The sequence below is a fragment of the Lucilia sericata genome, unplaced genomic scaffold (genome assembly GCF_015586225.1).
Source record: "Lucilia sericata isolate MDLA Ls3-8-SP2 unplaced genomic scaffold, ASM1558622v1 Contig000034F_arrow, whole genome shotgun sequence".
In the NCBI taxonomy this organism is placed as follows: Eukaryota; Metazoa; Arthropoda; class Insecta; order Diptera; family Calliphoridae; genus Lucilia; species Lucilia sericata.
In genome coordinates, this window is record NW_023994072.1 from 745,584 (window position 1) to 771,387 (window position 25,804).

At 33.3% G+C, this 25,804-nt stretch overlaps 1 protein-coding gene across 3 annotated transcripts in view; it reads left to right on the forward strand.

Annotated features, from left to right (window-relative positions):
* LOC119612223 overlaps window positions 1-25,804 on the forward strand; it is a 185,628-nt gene that overhangs the window by 158,396 nt on the left and 1,428 nt on the right. For all 3 annotated transcript variants that reach the window (XM_037967979.1, XM_037967994.1, XM_037967986.1), the window contains 3 exons: window positions 22,676-22,866; window positions 25,158-25,352; window positions 25,536-25,790. In XM_037967979.1, coding sequence (XP_037823907.1) covers window positions 22,676-22,866; window positions 25,158-25,352; window positions 25,536-25,790 — 641 coding nt within the window. The remainder of the gene's footprint in view (window positions 1-22,675; window positions 22,867-25,157; window positions 25,353-25,535; window positions 25,791-25,804) is intronic.

Sequence of the window (25,804 nt, forward strand, 5' to 3'; positions counted from 1 at the left end):
ATTTTCACGCACATACACAATTGAAATATGAGCATAATTGGGTTTTAAACATGTCCCTGACATAAAAAATATGCTTTATATTTGGTTTCCTTTTTAATTAAGAGTTTTTTTTTAATTATATCAAAAAAAATATATAAATTATATAAAAAAAATGTCAAAAGATCTGCAAATCTAGCATATTTAAATTCAGGCCTATGTTTGAGAGAGACCTTCTCTTTGAAAGAGAACCTCTCTTTCATTTTTAGACTACTTGATAGCTCAAGATTAAGATTAATTATATTCGATTTAGTTTACTTCTTATTTTATGAAACAAAACTTTTCTTTTATAAAAAAATCTTAAGTGAGAATAATTAACAGACATTTACACTTTCGAATTAAATACCGAAAACACATTTAAAATAAGTTTATTAATAAATACCGCCGCAGGGATTCCAAATTTCCCAAAAAAACACAACCGATGACTCAAATTTTCAACAGAATTCATAATTTACAAAATTTCTAAAACCAAATTCAAAACCATTAAGTTTCTAATATTAAAAAGAAGATGGAAACAACAAAAAATTCTCATACTAAAAAATATTAAAATAAAAATTAATGATGAAAGAAATACTAGGAAATTGTTCGAAATTCTACCACAAAGAGATGTTTAAATGACCAATAAATTGTTTCACTGTTGAGACCACAGCAGCAGCAGAAGCAGCATTAATGCTACTATTATGACTGGCGCTGTGGCTGCTGAATCTGTGAGATACAAAATATGATTTTATAAAGTTAAAACAACTTCATGGAAGTAAAAACAAATTAAAGAAGCAGCACATGAAAAAAATAACAAAATTAAACAGAACAAGATAAGTAAATTGAGAAATAGTTTGTGTTTTTTTTAGCCTAAAGGTGTGACTAAAGCTCGGTCGTTCAAATAAACTACAACTATTAGATATAGTTAGAGCAACAACACTAAAGTTGAAATAAGAAAAAAAAAAGCAAACAATCAAGGTCAATTAACTGTTGGCCATATTAAGCGGATTTCTATGAGTAGTAAAACGAATTGAATAAAAAAATTATATATTTTTTGTTAAATATTTCGTTTGTTTGACAAGAATTTTTTTATGATTTTCAAACATTCAATCTTATATGTGGGAGGGTTTTTTGAACTTAAATCTATGTCTGCAAAACTCGGCTAAATACAAAAACAAAATAATATTGAATAACATTTGCTGCAAACGAGAAAAGTTCAACACAAAAAAACTTTATATATTGAGCAAATCTTTTAATTGAAATCTATACTTGTATTTCCTGTTTATTTGAGGTTTACTGGAATGAGCCAAATATTAACTTTGTTTTTGTTAGCATAATAAATTTATTAAGATTTTTTTTTAATTTATTTAAATAATAATATATGCATGTTACTTGGCTAAATTCATTTATCGTATATTTCTACACTTTTTACACCAACTACATATTTATTTTTTGTGAATTTCAATAAATTTTTTTTTTTTTGGCTGTTACACGCGATTTTTATTTCATTTATAGCCATAATTATTGACGGAAATATTGTTAATTCTTTTCATAACTTTTTTGTAATATTATTACAATATTTGTGCTTTTTTAACTTTTATTTCCAAACTTAATATTTTTAATACTTTCCATATAGTTGTAGTATCTATAGGTTTGTATATACATAGTATTTTTTGTGTACATTTCCTGAATAATTAATTAAATTCAAATTATATTTAATATAAATAAAAGTATGTATGTTTGTGTGTATAAAAATGTATGATTGCATTATAACTCCTCAAAAACATACACATATGTATACCTGTGTATGTAATTTACTTTTGGTTATTATTTAGTTATTACTATTACTCAACACCCTGTAATAACAGTTAAAATAATTTGTTAGCAAATTTTAAGAAATATTCATAACAGCCTTAATATGCTGACTTTAAACCTTAAGCTTTAGTGGTCAAACGTGCTGTAGTGTTAGTAGTGTAGTATTCAAAATTTATATTTTTTTGATTGTTTTTCATACAGTATTTTCAACATAAATACCTAAATTTTTATTTAATTCAAAAATTATGTTATTTTTTCTAGTGTTTCGTTTGCACTTTCTCTTAATCAATTATGGAGCTAATGTTTTTAAAATTTGGAATTTTTGTTTATTGAAAATGTAGATAGGCCTAGGAAATGACTTTGCTATATCGCACACTCTATATTCAAAAAGTGCTAACTCAATCTTGGGCCAAAGTATGTTTTTAATAGCTAATAATTCCTCAATTTCCTCAAATTCCTTAAAACATTTTTTTGCTCTCCTGAAAACTAAACTAACACAACTAGCACTTTTTGAATATAGTTTCTCGATTGAAGTTCTTATATACTTCTTTTAAACAAATGTCGTGATAAATAAATTTGATTTCGATTAAATCATACATAATATTGCGGAATTTACTCTCAATTTATTTGGTCATAGCTTCCGTATAAGGACAACTTTTGAATAACTCACTATATTTTCATACTAGCTGTACCCAGTGCGCTTTGCTACCCTAAAAGCAATATTCATAAATAAAAAACCCACTTAAAGATTTTAAAGATTCTAACTACAATAGTTTTCCAAATTGAGAGATGTCAAGCAAATTATTGCAAGTTCTATCTATCTATGAAAAATTTGAAGAATATAAGAGTTACCAGATACACGAAATTTTGTAATTAATTTAAGCAATTGAAAGTCCGCCGTTATTATCTAAATATTCCCATGAATGTCAAAGTTCTTCATGTAAAATTTGAAGATTCTAGCTCTAATAGTTTCTTAGTCGGGGCTTCAAGCTACCCAGATGAAAGCTCGTATTTTTGCCCCAAAATGTTCAGATTAATATTAAAATAATTTTAAGAATCAAGTTCTATTAGTTTCCCAGATAAACGAAATTTTATATTTAATTCATATGGAAGGTGCAAAGTTCCCCATTGAAAGTCCGCCCGTTATACTCTAAATGTTCAGATGAATGTCAAAATTCTTCAATTTGAAGATTCTAGCTCTAATAGTTTCTCAGATATACGAATTTCACTATTTAATTCATATGGGGGCTTCAAGCCCCCCAAGATGAAAGTCCGCTCTTTTTCCTCCAAAGTGTTCAGATGAATATTAAAGTTCTTCGTACAAAATTTTAAGAATATAGTTCCATTAGTATCCCAGATAAACGAATTTTTGTATTTAATTATTATGGGAGGTGCAGCTCCCCTCATGGGTAGTCCGCCTATTTATTACCCAAAATGTTTAAATGGATGTTAAAGTTATTCAGGCAAAATTCTAACTGTAATATTTTCAAAGATAAACGAATTTTTTTATTTAATTTATATGGGAGGTGCCACGCCCACTAATGCTAGTCCGCCTACTTTTTGTCCTAAATAATCATATTGACACTAAAGTCGCCCCGATAAAATTTGAGGACTCTAACTGTTATATTATCTCAAATATACGGATTTAATATTTTCTTTACATGCGCTTGGCTCCCCGCCCACTTGGAATTTCAAAATAAAAAGTAGCCCATTACCTATTCCAGACATGCAGGAATACGCTGTGAAAATTTGAAGAAAATCGGTTCAGCCGTTTAGTAGTCTATTACGTTCAAACAAACAAACAAACACACGTTCATTTTTATATACATATATAGGTAAGAACTTCGAACACTTAGACCAATGATGAGTTTTTAGTTTCACTTCATCAGAAATTTCAAGAGTTTTAATTGACTCCAATTTTATGATCTCCGAAGGGTATAGCCTAAATATTTTAGGGTCTCCACAAGTCAAGATGTAGCTTCATTTTTAGGCTATTATACTAGTTCGAGTGTGGTGCAAAACTCTCCAAAGCCAAACAAAGTTATCCGCCTTTAAGAGATAACAATGATGACGCCAGAGTTGTTCAACACAAACCAAATATATTTCTTATCTATGTCGTTATCAAATTGAAATCCAACTCAAATAATACAATATAATCAAATAATCTAGTATGTTTAGCAATATTCATAAAAGACCAAGAAGTTTATCAATCTTTAGGATGTCAGGATTTCAATCTTAGGATCTGGCTGTCAAATTTTATCCGAAAAGTATTTTTGTAAATGATTGATAATTGAATAAATAAACAATTTTAAATAATTACTCGGAAACCAATTGGGCAAAAGGGAAATATAAATCATTTAATTACAATTTATAAAACTAAAGTGTAAAAATTAGAATATCTAAATTTGGCAGCGACATATTCGGCATACAAAGTTGTAAATGCCTTTTGAAGAACTCATATTTTTTTATACATATAATTAAAATGTTCAAACCAGTTTGTTAACAACAAATATCTACCATAAATCTGATAAAATAAGCAATTTTAAACTTAAATTAAGAATAACAAACAGTTTAAATCCAAAGTTAGATTTTTGAAAAACAATAATTCAAAAAAAGTTTCTCTATCTCGCCCGTAAGAATTTAAACTCGCTTTAAGCCTTAATAGTTTAATTAATTGAATTATATTTTATTATAACATTTGTTTACAGATCAAAATTTAACTTTCTTTCAAGTTAAACTTCAATATCTGTTTTACATAATTTATTATGAAATGCCTTAAAGAATCACTTACTAATAACTTCACCCAATGATCACCCAAGTTGTGTTTTGTAAATGCCCTTTACTCGTCTTTTAATGTTACTTTTTACATCTTTAAACGTTTTATTGCCCGCTTGTATGAATTTCTGTGTAATAAAGCATTTATGACAATAAAAAGATTCTTTGAAATTCTATTTTTATATACATAAATGTGTATTCTGTTTGGTATGAATCTTTATTAAATTAACCTTTTGCCACACTAACAATCATATAAACGATAAAATGTCTAAGAAATTATTAATTTTAAAAACACAGACAAATACTACAGCTTCATAAGAGTTTAGCGGGTAAAACGATCGGTTAAAAGGGCCTATCGAAGGGGCTTATTTTATGGACACGTGTGTCAATTACAATTTTATACCACATTTAAATATTGTATTATATATCATATATTTTCAATTGAATTTCTAAAAAGGCAACCACTTATTATTTTCAAAAAAAAAAATTCTTGTTTTTTAAAAGTTTAGTTTCGATTGGTACGGAATTCTGTGTCAAGCCTCTTTACAAAAAGTACTTCTACATTTTCTGGAATGTGTGACCAGGAATGCACAGCTAGCATTCGAACTATTTATGGCTCTTCTGTACCATTAAAATTTCGTCGGGAGAAAATGGTGCCCTATCAGCGACTCTTCTGAAAGTGTCTTTTATGAGCCCCTCTTTTGATCATTTTTGACACACTTTTGAATCTTTTTTGAGTCATTAATGACTCGAATTACTGAAAAACACCAGGATGATCAATTTATGACTAGACTATAGACTTGACTATAGACTAGACTATAGACTGGACTATAGACTAGACTATAGACTAGACTATAGACTAGACTATAGACTAGACTATAGACTAGACTATACACTAGACTATAGACTAGACTATAGACTAGACTATAGACTAGACTATAGACTAGACTATAGACTAGACTATAGACTAGACTATAGACTATAGACTAGACTATAGACTAGACTATAGACTAGACTATAGACTAGACTATTGACTAGACTATAGACTAGACTATAGACTAGACTATAGACTAGACTATATACTAGACTATAGACTTGACTATAGACTATAGACTAGACTATAGACTAGACTATAGACTAGACTATAGACTAGACTATAGACTAGACTATAGACTAGACTATAGACTAGACCATAGACTAGACTATAGACTAGACTATAGACTAGACTATAGACTAGACTATAGACTAGACTATAGACTAGACTATAGACTAGAATATAGACTAGACTATAGACTAGACTATAGACTAGACTATAGACTAGACTATAGACTAGACTATAGACTAGACTATATACTAGACTAGACTATAGACTAGACTAGGCTAGACTAGACTAGACTAGACTAGACTAGACTAGACTAGACTAGACTAGACTAGACTAGACTAGACTAGACTAGACTAGACTAGACTAGACTAGACTATAGACTAGACTATAGACTATTTTGGTTATTTTCAAATAATCAGTTTCGAATCATACAGCGGGATCATTTTCGAATCATTTTTTAAGTGCACAACTTATTACATAATCACTTTTAGGTGATCAGAGGAATCTGTTTACTGATCAATCATCTAAATGCTAGATGGGTACATATAAATAGAAGATATATCTTCACGAATATTTTTACATTAGAGGCCTTTAAATTTTGTCCGCTTGCATTAACCGCATTTATCGATAAGTATTCGCTAGTAAACATGATTTTGTGTGACCATATAGATTAATATGCTCCCTACCGATATTCTTATAAAATATTTGGATTTTGTGATTTTACTACATTTCTCAAATGTTGTTCAACATTGCTTTCCCCTGAGGAGACTTAATTTTTGTTAAATGTTTGTTATGATCAATATATGATCTTACATCTGCAATTGATTTTCTGTCAGTATATTTAGGTTTATTTCGTCTTAATTGTGTAGTTATAGGGCACAAAACAATTCCCCAGGAAGGCAAAGAAAACACTTACATTTTTTTACTTGTGTGCAATTAAAAACATTTAAAGATCGTGTCAATATTTAAATTAATCAATTTAAACAATTCGAATAACAGGAAAAAAGTGATCTCCAACGAATAATTTACTTAATATTTTTTGTATGTATTACTAAATCAACATTATGAATCAGTTAGAATAAAAACGTCTAACAAAACGGTTTATAATAAATAATATTTAAAAATAAATATATTTTTTTTTATCAAAAAATATGTATAAAATAAAAATATATAAATAAATATTTTGAAAGTAACATCATTAATTAAAATTACATGCTTTAATACATTTTCTTAATTGAATAAAAATATTGCAAAAAAAAAATAAAATATTTAAAAATATTAAACAACTTAATACAATGTTAATTCTCATCATAAACATCGGTTTTTAACTACAACATTAAACGAGAGAGCTCAACTCAACTAAATCAACTGATTGACCACTCGAACATAAAAAAATACAAATAGTGAAAGTGTTTAGTTTCTGTTTTCAACAATCGATTGTTATGCTGAATTATTAAAAATAATAATAAATAACACTCCAAAAATTTTAGAAAAAAAATAAAAAAATTAAATTAAATCAGTCATCAGGAAATTTTTAGCAAATAGTACTGCAATTTACTTAAAACCCTGAAGTTTTTAACAAATAATTCGGCAACAAATAAAAAATAGCTGAAAAAAATTTGTATATTGTTATTATTTAAAATACAAATATTTATTTAAAATTTGTTGTGTTTACCTTCAACCATTGTCATTCTTTATTTATGAGTCTTTAACACATTTTTCTTTTTTTTCTGGTTAAATTTTAAACAAGAAAAAAATGCTAAAAAATGGATAAGAAGAACAAAACAAAAAAAATATTTAAAACCTGCAGAAAACGTGATGTTTTAAGAAAAAAAAACTAAAATAATAAAATTAAATAGGTTTTGTATTTTATTGCAGCAAGTTACCACATCCATATAAGATAAATATTTTAAAAACTTTAAAATATATATTTTACCATAAAATTTGCATTACAATGTAGTATTTATTTATTTATTTGGGAATTTGTTATGAATACCTACCTCATTTACACAAACATATAGTTTTTTTTTTTAAGAAATTAGGTTAAATGTTGGTATCTTTAGGGTCATGAACTGGATTTTTTTAAAGGCCTAAAAATTAACTAAATTGTTTAAAATATTATAATATTTTATTTATCTTTAACTATTAACGGTATATTTGGTAAAGAACTTTTTTTAATGATCAAGTTTATTGATGTTTGTTTTAAAGACATTTTTTAACTTATGAATTATCTAAATTAGTCACTGTAAACAAGTAAATTCTAGAAATCTCGTTTTAGATATAGTATTAGTTCTAAAACGAGTGCAAACAGATTCATTTCAGATTCTTGAATATCATTCTTGAAACGGGTGATGTCGGCTTTACTTTTAGAACTCGTTCTTTTGTTCTTTTGTTATTCAAAAGTATTTCTAAGCAGTTTTCGAAGAACCAGTTCTTTGGCACTAGTTAAACATATGTACTACACTAGTTCAATGCAAGGCAAACTAATTACGAAACAACTTCTTGGAACCAGTTCAGAAAAATTTCAAAAAATTAAGGTCCATAATCGCAATCTCTGGTTATCGTTTACCCGAAAGATATTCTGCCCGATTAAATAATTTTTGTATGAAAACTGTGTTTTCAGATCAACTTAATAGAACGAATATCGATTCCATAAGAAAAAAAATGGTCTCAACGTCAATGTAGAATCCGAACTGGCTATAAAAGGAAAACTAGTTAGTTCAGAAGGATTATGTTTGTTACATGAGATCCGATTATTGAGTCCACGAAAACGAAAATGATAGAATAGAACACTACAAATTGACCTACAAGAGTCACCCAAAAGTTTAGGTTAGGTTGATAGGAGGATGTTAGAAATACGGGCCTGTTGCGCGCTCCTTTTCATGGCAAATATTTCTTGGTAAAAAACAAAAACCTTCAGCAACTCAGTTTTCTAGACGTAATTCCTAAGAAGTATTCGTGAGAAATGTTATATCCGGAATAATATCATTCACAAGCTATTTGGATGTAATTTCGGCAAATTCCTGATCAAAGACAATGGAAAATAAAGTGATCAAGAGTTTGTCCTTTCTACATTCGTCTGAATCCTTTCCTTTTAAAGCCTTTACATTCACTCATTCGTTAGAGCGCTTTTTTACAATCCAATACGTCGTAATCTGATATCGCCCTAATGGTCTTCTGATCCAATTTTAATCTAAGCTTGTAATGTGATTAGGTAAACGATGGTATAATTCTGTTTCTGTGTTTTCAATATAAAACCCCAAGGCCACTTTGTCCTCAAATTTAGAGCGATACGTAGCAACGGATTCCTACGGTCTTTTGCTCTAATGTTCCGCTTGACCAAAACATTCAATTTGGGATTAGCCAGATTATTGAAGCATAAGTTAGAATTGCTCTAATTACACTTTTATTAAGCCAATTTGTCATAGTAGGACTAAGACCCCATTTCATGCCTATAGTTCTACTATATATCGTCCATCACCGATGTGCCTTCTTGATTATTATAAATTTTCCTTGAAGACTCAGAAATAAATTTTTCTTGAAGACTCAGATTTTACATAAAGGGAGAGGAAATCAGCAATAGAAAATATGTATACTGATTTATTCAGTACAATTAAAAGATTTCTATTCCGCTTTTTAACTCAAAACCTGATTTTCTGGGTTTATTAATAATATATAGAAGTTTCTACAAATTTAAACAGGAAGCGATGATCTGTAGAAACAGTATAGTAATAAATTTCCAAAATCGAGGTTCAATTAATCAAAGCCCTAATGTCGGTTTTGATATCCATTTTCTGGGGAAATTTGTATGAAAGCATTTTCAATATTCTTCATCTTTGCTACACGCATTATATCTCGAGCTGCAGTTTAATTACAGGATCTACATGAATGGATAGAAGGACATAACTAAATGGTTTCTGAACATGATTGTGCTTTTGAAAAATTTCTGGTCTAAATCACTAGTATTTTAGACTCGTGCTTCAAATCCCCCTTATTAAAATTCTAAAAAACGCTCTTTATACATTACCTAACATCAGTATTCTAGTTAAAACAAAGTACAATTTTATTTAAATTTCGTTTAGTACCATTTTGGTACCATCTACATATTTATTTGTCATCATGAGTAATTCATCATGACTGGTCATAAATATTTATACAAAACAAAGACAAAATTTTTATTATGTATAGAATGTATCGCCCCTTAGGTCACCATCTTCTTATAACAAACCGAAGCAAAAACTTATTTATTTAATAAATTTAAAGTCAAAAAAAAAAAGAATAATGTTCTTAAAAGTGTGAGTTCTAGTACAAACAAACAAAAAAACGTAACACTATTTTTAGTTAACAAAAAAATTATATTTAGGTAAAATTCGGATTCATTTGACACAACAAAAATATATTTAACTTTAAATACACTTCTCTGTTAGCGGTTTTAATTTGTTTCTCTTTCTCTCTCACCAACTCGTTTTATATTTGTTTTTAAATTAGCATATCTTTTTTTTTTTGTTAAGTTTATGTGTGAGTTGTATTTCTTAATCTTTCAAAAACAAACTTAAGAAATCTTCATCATACAATAACCTCACAGTACTTGAAAAAAGTATGACTACTTAAGTATAAATACTTTTTATATTCAGACAATTTGTGGTGTTTTTTTACACAAATTTTTTACGAACATATTTGTGGGTAGAAATAGTAAAATGTAAAAGAGAGTTAAAGTACAAATACTTACTTGTTTGTGTATTGTTTTAATTTGTTTTATTTATTTTGCTATTTCTGTTGTTATTTTTTCAACATTTTTTAAAAGTTGTTTACACGTTTCTTTTTTTTCTCTCTCTCTTTCTTTACAACAAACAAAAATATTTGATTTTCTTTTATTGTGTCTGTCTGTCTGTCTGACTTCTGTTATTTGTCAACAATAGACAATGGGGGTATATCTACATCAGTGGTCGGCACAAAGAGAATTTAATAAGTCAACTTATCTATTGCCTGTTTTTCTACAGCTTAGTTGAAAGCTTTTATTTGTTATTTTTGATTCAAATGTTGGCTACGGCTGCCACTGACTTACATACAAATGTATGTTGATACTATATACATATGTATGTATATGTACATATATGAGTTTTTTGATACAACTTAGTACGTGTTTTTTGAAATTTATAATTTCTTTTTTACACTTACATACATTATTTTACTCTTACTTACATTAAATGATAAACATTTGTACACATAAGCGGTAAACATAGATAAGAACTTTAAAGGAATGCATACAATATCAATTAAATCTTAGATATCAAATATCATGGGAACATTGTTTGGAAAATTTTAAAGAACTACGGCAAGGAAAAGGACTTTACAAGGTTTTTCCCAGCAACATTTTTGCCCACACACAAATACTTAATATAATTTCTTATTAAATCGTGTCTATGTTTAACTATATTCAATACAAATTGGTCTAATACATAATCAGAGTGCATAATCACATTCTATAGGCCCATTATGTTTTCCCTGCAGAGAATGACAAAAGTGTAACTGTATTGGTTTACTAATGACGCAGCCACCGGTGTTATTGACTTATTATGCTACAGACTATGCGATTAACTATGGACTATTAATATGTTCGAGTCATCGGAAATCTTCAGGATCATAACTGTCATATTAATAACAATTCCGAATTAGTTCAATATAATACAAGGTTTTTATAATTTTTTTTTTTCAGAACTGTTTGCTACATTTAAATAATCTTCAGTAAATCGTATTCCTTATAATTAACCGATTTTTATAAACACTAGACTATAGACTAGACTATAGACTAGACTATAGACTAGAATATAGCCTAGACTATAGACTAGAATATAGACTAGACTATAGACTAGACTATAGGCTAAACTATAGACTACAATTTATACTATACTGTAGACTAGACAATAGACTAGATTATAGACTAGTCTATAGACTAGAATATAGACTAGACTATAGACTAGACTATAGACTAGACTATAGACTAGACTATAGACTAGACTATAGACTAGACTATAGACTAGACTATAGACTAGACTATAGACTAGACTATAGACTAGACTATAGACTAGACTATAGACTAGACTATAGACTAGACTAGACTAGACTATAGACTAGACTATAGACTAGACTATAGACTAGACTATAGACTATAGACTAGACTAGACTATAGACTAGACTATAGACTAGACTAGACTAGACTATAGACTAGAATATAGACTAGACTATAGACTAGACTATAGACTAGACTATAGGCTAAACTATAGACTACAATTTAGACTATACTGTAGACTAGACAATAGACTAGATTATAGACTAGTCTATAGACTAGACTATAGACTAGACTATAGACTAGACTATAGACTAGATTATAGACTAGATTATAGACTAGACTATAGACTAAACTATAGACTAGACTATAGACTAGACTATAGATTAGACTATATACTAGACTATAGACTAGACTATAGACTAGACTATAGACTAGACTATAGACTAGACTATAGACTAGACTATAGACTAGACTATAGACTAGACTATAGACTAGACTATAGACTAGACTATAGACTAGACTATAGACTAGACTATAGACTAGACTATAGACTAGACTATAGACTAGACTATAGACTAGACTATAGACTAGACTATAGACTAGACTATAGACTAGACTATAGACTAGACTATAGACTAGACTATAGACTAGACTATAGACTAGACTATAGACTAGACTATAGACTAGACTATAGACTAGACTATAGACTAGACTATAGACTAGACTATAGACTAGACTATAGACTAGACTATAGACTAGACTATAGACTAGACTATAGACTAGACTATAGACTAGACTAGACTAGACTATAGACTAGACTATAGACTAGACTATAGACTAGACTATAGACTACTAGACTATAGACTAGACTATAGACTAGACTATAGACTAGACTATAGACTAGACTATAGACTAGACTATAGACTAGACTATAGACTAGACTATAGACTAGACTATAGACTAGACTATAGACTAGACTATAGACTAGACTATAGACTAGACTATAGACTAGACTATAGACTAGACTATAGACTAGACTATAGACTAGACTATAGACTAGACTATAGACTAGACTATAGACTAGACTATAGAATAGACTATAGACTAGACTATAGACTAGACTATAGACTAGACTATAGACTAGACAATGCGTCAAGTGTACAGCATGCCGCTGGCAAAAATATAGGGGTGAAAGAGAAGGATGTACTCGGAGAGAGCTCTAAGCTACCTCAGCCTTTAAATATAGGTGAGGGTTCCGACTCTGAATCCTCAGATGATAATAATAATAATACCATTATAGCAAATCCCAAAAAGGATGAAGTAGAGCAAATGGTGAAAGAGGTGAGTGATAGCATAGCTAAACTACCTATTACTAAGAAAAGACTTTCTGGAGCACAGAGGAGGAAGTTGAAAAAGATGCTTCAGGAAATCATAGTTAGTCAATCCCACGACACTCCAAAGGAAAAATCGGACTCTCTCACAAGATCTGAGGCAAAAAGGATCAGGTCACCCGAGGAGTTGACAACTGAGAATAAGCCTAAGAAGAAAAAGAGCTCCCCGTCTTCTAATACACAGTCGAAGCCAAGCCATACTTCACTCAAAGGAATCTCAAGTGAGAATCCTGCGAGTAAGGGTGACAACGCCAAGCCAGATATTCCGAAGACGAACACGTCGGCGAAATCAACCTCGAAGGTAAGGGAATCTCAAAAGAAGCCCCGAAAAACGAGGAAGGAGAAGCTAGACGGAGGAAAAGGTAAAGAGCCGCCATCTTACGCCAAAGTTGCCAGAAGTAGGCACCGGGACGATCTCTGCTATGCAGTTTACGATGCCGGTAATCCGACAGGCAAAATTCCAATAGACCAACAGAGTAAAATAGAAGACCTGGTCAACAATAAGATAGTGGACCATGCAATAGCTTCAAAGGGCAAACAACCAATAGAGAGCGAGAGCTGCGAGTTCAGCATGGGCGTGATGTTGATGAGGTTGGCATCTCACCAATGTGTTAGCACCCTAAAGAACTTGGTGGAAAGTATCCCTCCTCCCTGGGACGGCGCTAGGCTGGGACTGGCAAAGAAGAGCGAGCTTCCGGTGCTCCTAAAGTCCACTGTCTACATAAAAGGATGGGGCAGTAAACTGGCTAATGAACGTATACTGGAAATTCTTGGAGGTCAAAATGCTGAGCTGGCCGTGGAAAAATGGGATGTCTTTTACAGGAAAGAAGAACCTGAGGGAACTTTATTTGTAATAGGTATCGACCAGAAATCCATGGCTAGTCTTGCCAAGAATAAAGGTAGGGCTTACTTCGCCTCTAAATCTGTCATATTCAAAATTGGGAAGGTGCCGATTGGAAGGGCTGTTACAACAAGCCTCGAAAAGGACACTAAAAAACCTAAGACCACAGCATCAGTATCCACTACTGATAACGTTGAGGAGTCAAATCCTAAAATCGAGGAATTTACCATTAACTCGCCAGAAGAAAGTGTAGTTGCCCTTTCCAAAATTGGGAAGGCGCCGATTGAAAGGGCTGTCAAAACCGGCCCCGACAAGGACACTAAAACACCTAAGACAGTACCCAAAGCATCATTAGCAAGTACTAGCAATGTTGAGGAGTCAAATCCTAAAAGCGAGGAGGAAATCACTCACCCGCCAGAAGACAGAACAGCAATGCTCTCCAGAATTGGGAATGTGTCTATTAAAAATACTGCTATTCCTATGCCTGATAAGGACACCGCAGTGCCATCAACAGTACCCACTGCATTAATAGCCACTTCAGGCTATCCGGAGGAGTCAAATCCAAAGAGCGAGGAGGTGACCACCAACTCGCTGGAAGACAGTTTAATGGATGACCATGATTGAGGTTATCCAAATAAACCTCCATCGGAGCGAGACAGCTACCAACGCTCTGATGGCTAAAATCAACACAGGTAAAATACATATAGCTTTAATCCAGGAACCTTGGACGATTCGCAACAAGGTTTCTGGATTAAATCACGTAAATTTCCAACTTTTCTACGCTGATACAGGATCTCGCCCGAGAACATGTATCTTATGTCACAAGAACTTATGTTTTCTTCTCTCAACAGGATTATCAACATCGGATGCAACGGTGCTGAAGCAAGGTCGAGGCAACATATTCCTTGCATCTATTTACCTGCCTTTCGATTCTCCGACCCTACCACCAACGTCGGATCTGATGAAACTGGTTGAAGAGGCACAAAGGAAAAATAAGATAATTGTAATAGGTTGTGATGCCAACTCGCATCATGTAGCTTGGGGTAGTACAAACACCAATCGCAGGGGACAAGCCCTCATGGATTTCTTTAATACTAAAGACTTGATAACATTGAACTTAGGTAATAAAGCTACCTTCGTCAATAGAATCAGAGAAGAAGTATTAGATATAACTATATGTTCAGAAGAGCTTATAAACGAAATTCAGGATTGGAGAGTTTCGGACGAGCACTCCTTTTCTGATCATCGGTACATAAGATTCAAAATACTAAGGCCACCACCAAAGCCGATAAAGTTTCGGAATAAGTCTAAAACTAATTGGACAATGTTCGGGGCCTTACTAAAGAACCGTTTAGGTCAGGACACTTTTCAATGTCGAAATAAAGAGGATATAGATGCCAAAGTGGAAACGTTCACAAGTGCCCTGGTTGAATCGTTCGAGGACAGCTGCCCTCTGCGAGAGCGGAGATCTGCCCAGGAAAAACCCTGGGTAACTGGGGAGATCCGGAACCTTGGGAAGACTCTTCGCAAACTATTTAACCGGGCACGGCGTAAAAAGACCGCAGTATACTGGGATGAGTATCGTAATAAACTTGGTGAATATAAGAAAATCGTTCGAAAAGCCAAACGAGACTCCTGGAAACTTTTCTGTGAACAGGTAGATAGCGTAAATGACGTATCGAAGATAAAAAAATTCCTATCCAAAACTCATGTCCAACCGGAATCTATGATCGATGACACGGGCAGGAGGCTTGAGGATACGGAGGAGACAATGAAACTCCTAATGGATTCTCATTTCCCACCCGGTATATCGAATAACATAGATGAACCGATATTGGAGGAAGGGGAGGGTAACACGGAAATAGTTATTACAACTGACATGGTTAAAGGGGCAATCAAGAGCTTTGCTCCCTATAAAGCTGCAGGGCCGGATGGAATTTTCCCGGCACTTTTGCAGATGGAGGCGGGACTGGTTTCCGTACATCTGTCACAGATATTCACTGCATGCTTAAAATTGGCATATACCCCAGTTAAATGGCAGGATGCAAGGGTAATATTTATACCCAAACCAGGGAAACCTAGCTATGCGACACCTAAGTCCTATCGACCGATAAGTCTTACGTCCTTCCTACTTAAAACCTTGGAACGGATAGTCGATAGCATGGTTAAAAGCAGCATACCATACAATGACCTTAAATATAAGCAGCATGCTTATGTAAAGGGACGATCGGTGGAAACCGCTTTAAAGGAAGTTGTCCACTACATAAGTGAATCTTTCGATAGCAAACTGTATACACTGGCAGTATGCATTGACATCGAAGGCGCTTTCAATAACGTGCACACTGATACCCTTATCCAATCCCTAGACCAGTTTTATGTTGACCGGGTGCTCCGTAACTGGATCAACTACATGCTAAGGAACAGATGGATAAGCTGCGAGATGTACGATATAACTATCAGGAAAAAGGTATTTCGCGGTATACCACAGGGTGGCATTTTGTCACCTTTACTCTGGGTCACCACGATTAATAGCCTCCTAAGGACCCTAACCGAGAAAGGACTTAGACCTGTCTGCTATGCAGACGATGTCGTAATACTTTTAAAGGGAAAGGATCCAAATTACTTGTGTAGAAGAGCTGAGGAGGCTCTGAATACGGCCTTGAGCTGGGCTCAACCGAGAGGCCTCAATGTTAACCCGGCGAAGACGGAAATCTGTCTTTTCACAAGAAAGACAAAAATTTCTACATATACTGAACCTTGCTTCTTGGGCAAGAAGATACCGGTGACAGACAAAGTTAAGTACTTAGGTGTAATACTTGACCGGAAATTAAAATGGAGACACCACATAGAGGATAGGATCAACAAGGCACATCGGTGCTGGACGATATGTAGGAGAACCATAGGCATGAAATGGGGTCTTAGTCCTACTATGACAAATTGGCTTTATAAAAGTGTAATTAGACCAATTCTAGCTTATGCTTCAATAATCTGGTGGACTGCTTTGGACAAAAAGTGTAATATCAAACTACTACAGGGAGTTCAGCGTACATGCTGCTTGGGTATAAGTGGTGCCATGTGTACTACTTCAACCAAGGCTCTGGAAACGTTGCTAGATATTCCACCCATTGAAACATATATAAGATATGAGGCGGCGCTTACAGCCGAACGGCTCTTTACTTTAGGCGAACTGGCCAAAAACGGTTATAGGACACGTCATCAATGTATACTGGACACATTGGAAGGTTATACACATTCATCGGACGTGCCTGATCGCATACCAGACACTGAATATGTCGGAAACTTTGAAACGCTAATCCCAGATAGAATGTCTTGGTCAAGCGGAACATTAGAGCAAATACCAGTAGGAATCCGTTGCTACACGGATGGCTCTAAATTAGGGGACAAAGTGGGTCTGGGGTTCTATATTGAAGACCCAGAAACAGAAATATACCACCGTTTACCTAATCATAACACAAGCTTCCAGGCAGAAGTACGAGCAATAACGGAATGTGTAAATTGGATTAGAATAAATATGGCGCCCACAGGGCTTAATATATTTACCGACAGCCAGAAGGCAATTTGTGCGATATCAGGTGATAGAATTAAATCTAAGACCGTATTGGATTGTAAGAAAGCTTTAACTGAATACTCTCCCAGAGGTAAGGTTCACATCATATGGGTACCAGGCCACTCGGGAGTAGTCGGCAACGAAAGGGCGAATGTAATAGCTTTAAAGGGAAGGGAGCTCGATGTAGTTAACCTGACAAACGCAAAACCATTCGACGCAACAAAAGCTGAATTAAAAATATGGATGAGAGAATCCCATAAGGCCTCTTGGAATAATGAAACGGTGGGTAGAACCACAAAGATTCTATGGGGTGACCCTGATGAGAGCAAGACGAGAAATCTTCTCAAAATGAGAAAGTCTGAGGTTAGTATGATGGTACGTATTCTCAGTGGACACACAGGATTACGAGCACATCTATACAAAATTGGACGTGCGAATTCAGACGAATGTAGAGCATGTGGAGAGGACAGTGAAACTCTGGAGCACTTTCTTTGCCATTGTCAGGCATTCGTCGAAGTTAGATCCAAGTATCTTGGAAGTGATGTTATTCCAGAAATAACATTCTTAACCAACACCGATTGGAAGATTCTTAGGAATTACGTCCAGGAAACTGAGTTTCTGAACATGGAAAAATAATACATTCAGTGAACAATTTTATTTTTTTTTTTTTTTTCTTGAATTGGAGCGCACAACAGGCCCGATAGTGGCCTAGGTGTATTTCTTCGGATTTGATGTAGTATACATCCTCCTATCAACCTACCTACCTACCTACCTACCTAACTGCCTTTTAATAGCTCTTTTAATAGCTAAAACAACCTATTGATTAGCAACTAATTTTAAAAACTTTCAAAAATCATCATAAAATCTTTGCAAAAAAAGGGAATGTTTAACATAAATTAATTAGTATGAGAAATATGCAATACTTGAGGTAAAGGTTAAAAGGAATTTCAAAGTGTCTCAAAAAAAAAACAATTAAAATTAGATAGTTTTACCTGGCCAATACTAACATTTGAGACATTTGTTTCTCACTTTCAAATTCTTTCAAAGTTCTGCTGAACATTATTATGAATATTATGATGTTGCCGGCTGTGATGATATTTGAGGAATAGACCATTTACAAATATACCAAAAACAAGTAACATAAGTCTAAATATACATAATTTTTTTTTTCTACAACTTAAATATTATTTCAGTTTTATTTTCTTTTTCTATGTCAGTGTGTTGAATTTTTAATTAAAAATTTTTTTAAAACACATTTTTTTTGTTGGTAACAAACCAACACAAACTCTCAAAAAAAAAATACTTGCAGACATATTAACAAGTTTGGTTTAAAGATAAATTAAGGTAAATAAGTAAATACTACGAGTATGTACATTATTTATATTCATTAGTATGATTTTTTTTCTTCAAACATATTTATTTTATTGTTGTTATTGCTGTGACGTTTGTCATTGTTGTTAAATGTTGACTTAAATGCAAATGTCTTAATTTTAGCCGCTTGTCTACTTTGACATTCAAACATTTTTGTGGTTTAAATTAAAAATAAACCTTAATGAATAAAAAAAAACAAAATTTTTTGCTTATTTTGTTAGACCAAAAATATAAATTTATTCTATGTTGTAGAGATTTAATTTTATTGCTATTTTTCTTGACTTTTTTTAAGATGAGATTAACACAGATATTTTATTAAAATACTTGTAGTTAAACATTTCATGTTTCATTATTTCTGTAATTATGTTTCTTTAAATGTGTCATTTTAGATTAATTTGATGACTAAATTTTCGTAGTTACATTTTAAATTAAAATTTTTAATTCTTAAGTGTCTTAATTTAAGACCTACTTGCTTATTTTTTGGATTACAATTTTGCACTATTGCAAATAATTTTAATAACTACTGTTGACAACCATAATTTGTTTATTTAATAATTTTTGCAGAGTTGCAAAATGGTCTTATTAAGAGTTAAAGAAATTAATTTTAGCAAATTATTTCAAAAAGATGCAATAAATTACTCTCCTGCTCTTCACATAAATAGTCATTATTTTCTTACTTTTCCTTGTCATGCAGAGAGGAATGAATTGGTTATTTTATACGTTCTCAGTCAACTAGCAAGAAGACAATTCTTACTTAAGTGTCTCTAAGTAATGGGGAGTGTAGTCAATTGAGTTATATAGCTAACAGATTCAAAATTTGAATCTTTAACCGATATACAACTAAAATTTAGCAGACAGAACCTTAGCAAAACTGTTTTCTATGTGAGGAAATTAAAATGACTAAAGCTCAATGAAACTTTCAATGATTTTAAAATAAAATCATTAAAAAATCTATGAAAGCAATTTGTCACTAGTAATAAACTTTTTTTCTGCAGTTTTAATTAATTAACAATGTAGATCATTAAACTCCTGCAAGTAGTAGTTTCTTAAGACAATTTAATTGTGGTTTTATAAATTAATTAAATCATTGCTGTGGAAACACATTTATTACTTCATGCACTTCAAATTCAATAAACAACTTTTTATATGCAATTAAACTTTAATTAAAACAACAATTGAATTATACAAGAATTTACAAGATTAAAAAAAATAAATAAATTCGACACACAAATATAAAAATTTGTAAATGCAATGAAAAAACTAACACGATTAATGAATTACAAAACGAAACAAATGAAAAATGTTAAAACCTATAATCCATTCGATACCGGTGATAATAACGGCCCAGAAGGAAATGATGAAATGTCACATACGAAATCGAATAAGAAATCTAAAAAGTTTCAAATGAAAACGAAATCCAATAATAATCATAATAAAACGCGCTTGGAAGAAACGTTCGAGCCAACAGTGCACAATTACCACAATAAAAGCATAAATGCAACGACAACAACAGCAGCAATTGCAAGCTCAACGAAAACGAAAGCTGGTGGTAATAAATTGTTTATGCCAACAACAATAGCAAAGAAATCAAAACAACAATTAAAATCCAGTGCCAGTCGCACGACGTCATCATCGTCATCTACATCACGCACTACAGCCTATAATGGCACTGATGGCGGTGGCAATAATATTAATTATGCCTCGTTAGATCGCATGCGCAACAGCAGTTGCAATTCAACGCAATCGATTAAAGTCAACCATAAACGTAAATGGCCATATTTATGGTGGAAACGTTATGGACGCCATAGAAAACCAAAAAAAAGTTGGCGTTTAAAATACAAACAATCATGTTGGCAACAGCTGCGTAAGACATTGTCGTCATGTTGCAAGCCTACAACAACGTCAGCTTCGTATCAATACAATTCCGACGAAGATGATGATATCGATGCTAAGTTTAATGCTTACATTTTTGAGCTTAAACGTAGAGATGAACGCGAAGCAGAGGAAGAAGAGAAAAAGAGGGCACAATTAGCTCAACACTTAAGTAACAGCAATAGCAGCTGCAACAAAGAAGCGGCAGATGAGAATTGTAAAATACAATTGCCAACAATAAGTATGACATCACAACTAAACGTAAACACTAATCATGCAACTAACTTAATTATAAACACACCACCTACTATTACTTGCCACACACCACCTACTCAAGTAACTCAGACATTAGAATCTTCTACTAGCACAACTTTTAGTACCATAACTACTACACCCACTTCTACTATTGCAACAACTACTACTACTACTAATCTTACTTGCCACAATAGAGTTTCATTTGCCGGCTTGCCACCACGCCACACCCAAACCACCAACAACAACAATGTCTCAACTTTACAACGACGCCACAGTCAACATTTACCTCCTCAGCTTCCCTCTTCGAGCAAATCTCAACGTGCCTGGACTTGGGATGATAGCTTAAGATCTAATTCTGATCGTTTTCTAGAGACTCTGGAAGAAGATTCTGATATTAATGATTTTGTTATTATCGCAAGTGAATCTGTCATCAATACGGCCTCAACTTCAGTAAATAGTTCACGTTGCAGTGTATCACGCAGTAGACCCTCTCTACAACAATTATTGTTACATCAAGATGTAGATAAAGATTGTGATAATATGGAGGCTTTGCATGATTTTGTGATGATACAAGGAGGTAGTGCTATTAGTGTAACATTTGTTAATTCGTTATTTCAAGCACTTCTCAGAAGTAGGGGGCACTGTAAATTATCATTACTTATTTTAAATTCTAAAAGAAAATTTGAGAAAATATTTCTTATTTAGTTTTTAAAAATAGTTTTAATTAAAATTTTAATTAAATTAATGAAATTATTGAATTATAAGAAATTTATGGTTTCAATTAACTTTTTAATTGAATTAATTCTCATGTGTTTGAATACAAAAATATCTCATATTTTTTGTGGAACAAAATTTTTAAATGCATTTTATAATCGAAATAAGATTGGGACCCATTACTTAGCAAATGTAAACTGGCGATCGAAGGTTTATTTAAGACTATCATTGCAAGAAAAAGTTCTTTGAACTTTGAAACTCATTAGAAAAATTAAAGTCACTATGAGAACTTCTACGATTTAGGAAATAAAATTACAATTTAATCTCAGTAAAGCTTTACGTATATTGAACTCGTTATGTCAAACACCAGGAAATTGATGACGTATTGAAATATATTGCAAATCGTGTAACTCTATATCTTAAATCAATGTTTATTAAGACTAAAAACATATTCTTTTAAGTCATTAAAACAATTACGTATGTTTCTGTTATTGCAATATCTATTAAACCATATTGGCTTAAACCGATTTTCACTTGGCAACAATATAATTAAACAACTCAGTCAGGGTTAAAATATCGAATCATTATAGTGCAAAAATAAAATGAAATTAATAATAATAAACAATAGCGAGAGAGCAATCAATAGATAAAATAACAACTGCATGTAAAACCATAATTTATAATTAGACAATGATTAAACAAATATTTTTTATCTCTAATTATAAAACAATAAAACAACATTATAATGAATGCTTGTATATGTTTATAAAGAAAAATAAAAACAATAAGAAATAATAAAAAAACAAAAACACTTGAATCCATATAAACAAATTATAAAAAAGTAATTATATTAAATAAATTTTATTTATATTTTTTATCATTACAGAAGAGGCAAAGGCAGCCGCTGAAGAACTAAGCCGTTCACCCATTATGGGTCAACGTAATAATGATCCCACCTCTAGTCCCATACAGTCACGTGGTTCAGGCTCCAGTGATAATTGGCCCACACAATCTGATGAAGATATAGATCGTTTGGTGGCAATGCATCAAAATCGCAGCAGTTTAAGTTCATTAGGTGTAAGTATTAAATTTTTTTATTTTTTTAAATTATTTAATTAGTTATTTTTATATGAACGTCATTACGAAGATATCTGAAGATAAGATAAAATCACAAGTCTCAAGTGCACATGCAATTTATAATTCATAATTTTCCTTGCACTTCAAATACGAGTTTTTTGTATTAGTTAAAGATGTAGTACGATGAATGTACCGAGAATTGCATAGTAAAAATGGGAGCTTATTATTTATTACTAAACATTAAATGCATTTGAAAAAGCATTATCTTGAAACTAGATATTTTAATGTAACATTTTACTTTGACATTCCTAATAATAATTTCTAATATAACTTTTATAATTTAAATGTCGGTACACCATTTCCAAATGTATTTACCATATAAAATATTTAAAATCATTATTATCGGTATGAAGTTCGAAATAGACAAGTTTTAAATTAATTAATAATCTATATATCTATATATCTATCTGTCCATCTATCGAGCTAGCGAGGCGAGCAGCAGCGCGAGGAGCGAGCGAGCGAGCGAGCGAGCGAGCGAGCGAAGAGCGAGCGAGCGAGCGCGAGCGAGCGAGCGAGCAGCGAGCGAGGAGCGAGCGAGCGAGCGAGCGAGCGAGCGAGCGACGAGCGAGCGAGCGAGCGAGCGAGCGAGCGAGCGAGCGAGCGAGCGAGCGAGCGAGCGAGCGAGCGAGCGAGCGAGCGAGCGAGCGAGCGAGCGAGCGAGCGAGCGAGCGAGCGAGAGAGCGAGCGAGCGAGCGAGCGAGCGAGCGAGCGAGCGAGCGAGCGAGCGAGCGAGCGAGCGAGCGAGGAGCGAGCGAGCGAGCGAGCGAGCGAGCGAGCGAGCGAGCGAGCGAGCGAGCGAGCGAGCGAGCGAGGAGCGAGCGAGCGAGCGAGCGAGCGAGCGAGCGAGCGAGGAGAGCGAGCGAGCGAGCGAGCGAGCGAGCGAGCGAGCGAGCGAGCGAGCGAGCGAGCGAGGAGAGCGAGCGAGCGAGCGAGCGAGCGAGCAGCAGCAGCGAGCGAGCGAGCGAGAGATCAGCGAGCGAGCGAGCGAGCACGACGAGCGACGAGCGAGCGACACAGCGAGCGAGGAGCGAGCGAGCGAGCGAGCGAGAGCGAGCGAGCGAGCGACGGAGCGACGAGCGTCGAGGGGGACGAAGCGCGAGCGAGCACGACGAGCGAGCGAGCGAGCTGAGCGAGCTAGCGAGCGAGCGAACGAGCAGCTGAGCGAGCGAGCGGATGCGAGCGAGCGAGCGAAGCTAGTCGAGGCGAGCAGCGAGCGAGCGAGGAGCGACACGAGCTAAGCTATCGGAGGAGCGAGCGGACGACAGAGAGCGAGCGAGCGGAGGCGACAGGAGCGAGCGAGCGAAGCGAGCGACGACGAGCTATCGATCGATCTATCTATCGCTATCTATCTATCTACATAGCGCTCTAGCTATATCTAGCTATCTATCTATCTATCTATCTATCTATCTATCTATCTATCTTATCTATCTATCTATCTATCTATCTATCTATCTATCTATCTATCTATCTATCTATCTATCTATCTATCTATCTATTCTATCTATCTATCTATCTAGTTTGTAATCGATAAACTCTACAACTTCGGCACCTGATATATTCAAATATATGTTTCAGGGATCGGGAGAAGTTTTCCTGTACAGTTTTAAATTTTTCATACGTCTATGTTTGAATTTTCGGTCAATTACACCTAAACCGCTAAACCGATTATTTTAAAATTTAAGGGCTATATTACCTTTCTCAATTATGTAATGTTAGGACCCTATATAAGCTGTTATAGTGGTAATATAATATTCGGAATACCTTTTTTCTTTTTTTCTTGTTTTCTTTTAACTTTTAGTTGGGTTTTCTTTCGGACGCCAAACTTTATAAGGTAGTTAGTTCAGCAAACAAAATTATCGACAATTTTGACTCAGACCTCGGTATACTAAAACCATTTCCTCAAATATCTGCATATTACTATAGAAATGAAACCCCTAGCACCTTCCTGCAAATGATTCATGCTCACATTAAATCTAGTTTACAAGTCTATTTTAAAAGCAAAATAAATCTTTAAAAACAGAAAACGAGATAAGCTTTATTTTATTTATATATTTATTCTTAATGCATTATTATTCCAATTTAAAATTCAAATGAAAATGAACAGATGCAAAAACGGCAAACAAACTAACCATTGACTTGTAGTCTAAATAAATTTTTAGCGCTTAAATGAACTTTCGTCAAATAACAACATTATATACTAATTATTTGAACTTCTTTATTGTTTTTTACAGTTACGTTCCGATTCAATGGCTAGTGTTTATTCTGGCGCTGGCGAGGGTCGTTATGGTACAGTAGTGGTCAAGGGTCAAGTGGAATTTGGTATGCAGTACAATTATAAATTGGGAGCATTGGAAATACATGTTGTGAGATGTAAAGATTTGGCAGCTGTTGATTCAAAACGCAATCGTAGTGATCCCTATGTTAAAGTAAGTTTTTTAATTTTTATATGAAAAAGGTTCAGTTTCTCAGAAAGTGGTTAACTTAAATCTTTTTGGTTTAAATTTTTGTACATTTCAACTTGTGAAAGTTTCACTTATCAAAAACCTTACTTTCATTGATAAATTATTTACTTATTTCTTCAACAATGTTTATGTTTTATTTTAAACCAGGTTTATTTATTACCCGATAAATCTAAGGCCGGCAAACGTAAAACAAAAGTTAAAAAACACACTCTCAATCCCATATTCGATGAGGTTTTACGTTTTCATATGCCCATCTCCAGTTTAGAGTCTCGCACACTCTGGCTAACCGTATGGCATTCGGATATGTTTGGTCGCAATGATTTCTTAGGAGAAGTTAGTGTCAATCTACAGGGTAGAGTATTCGATAATCCACAATCACAATGGTATTTATTACAAGAAAGGGTAAGTTTGTTAAA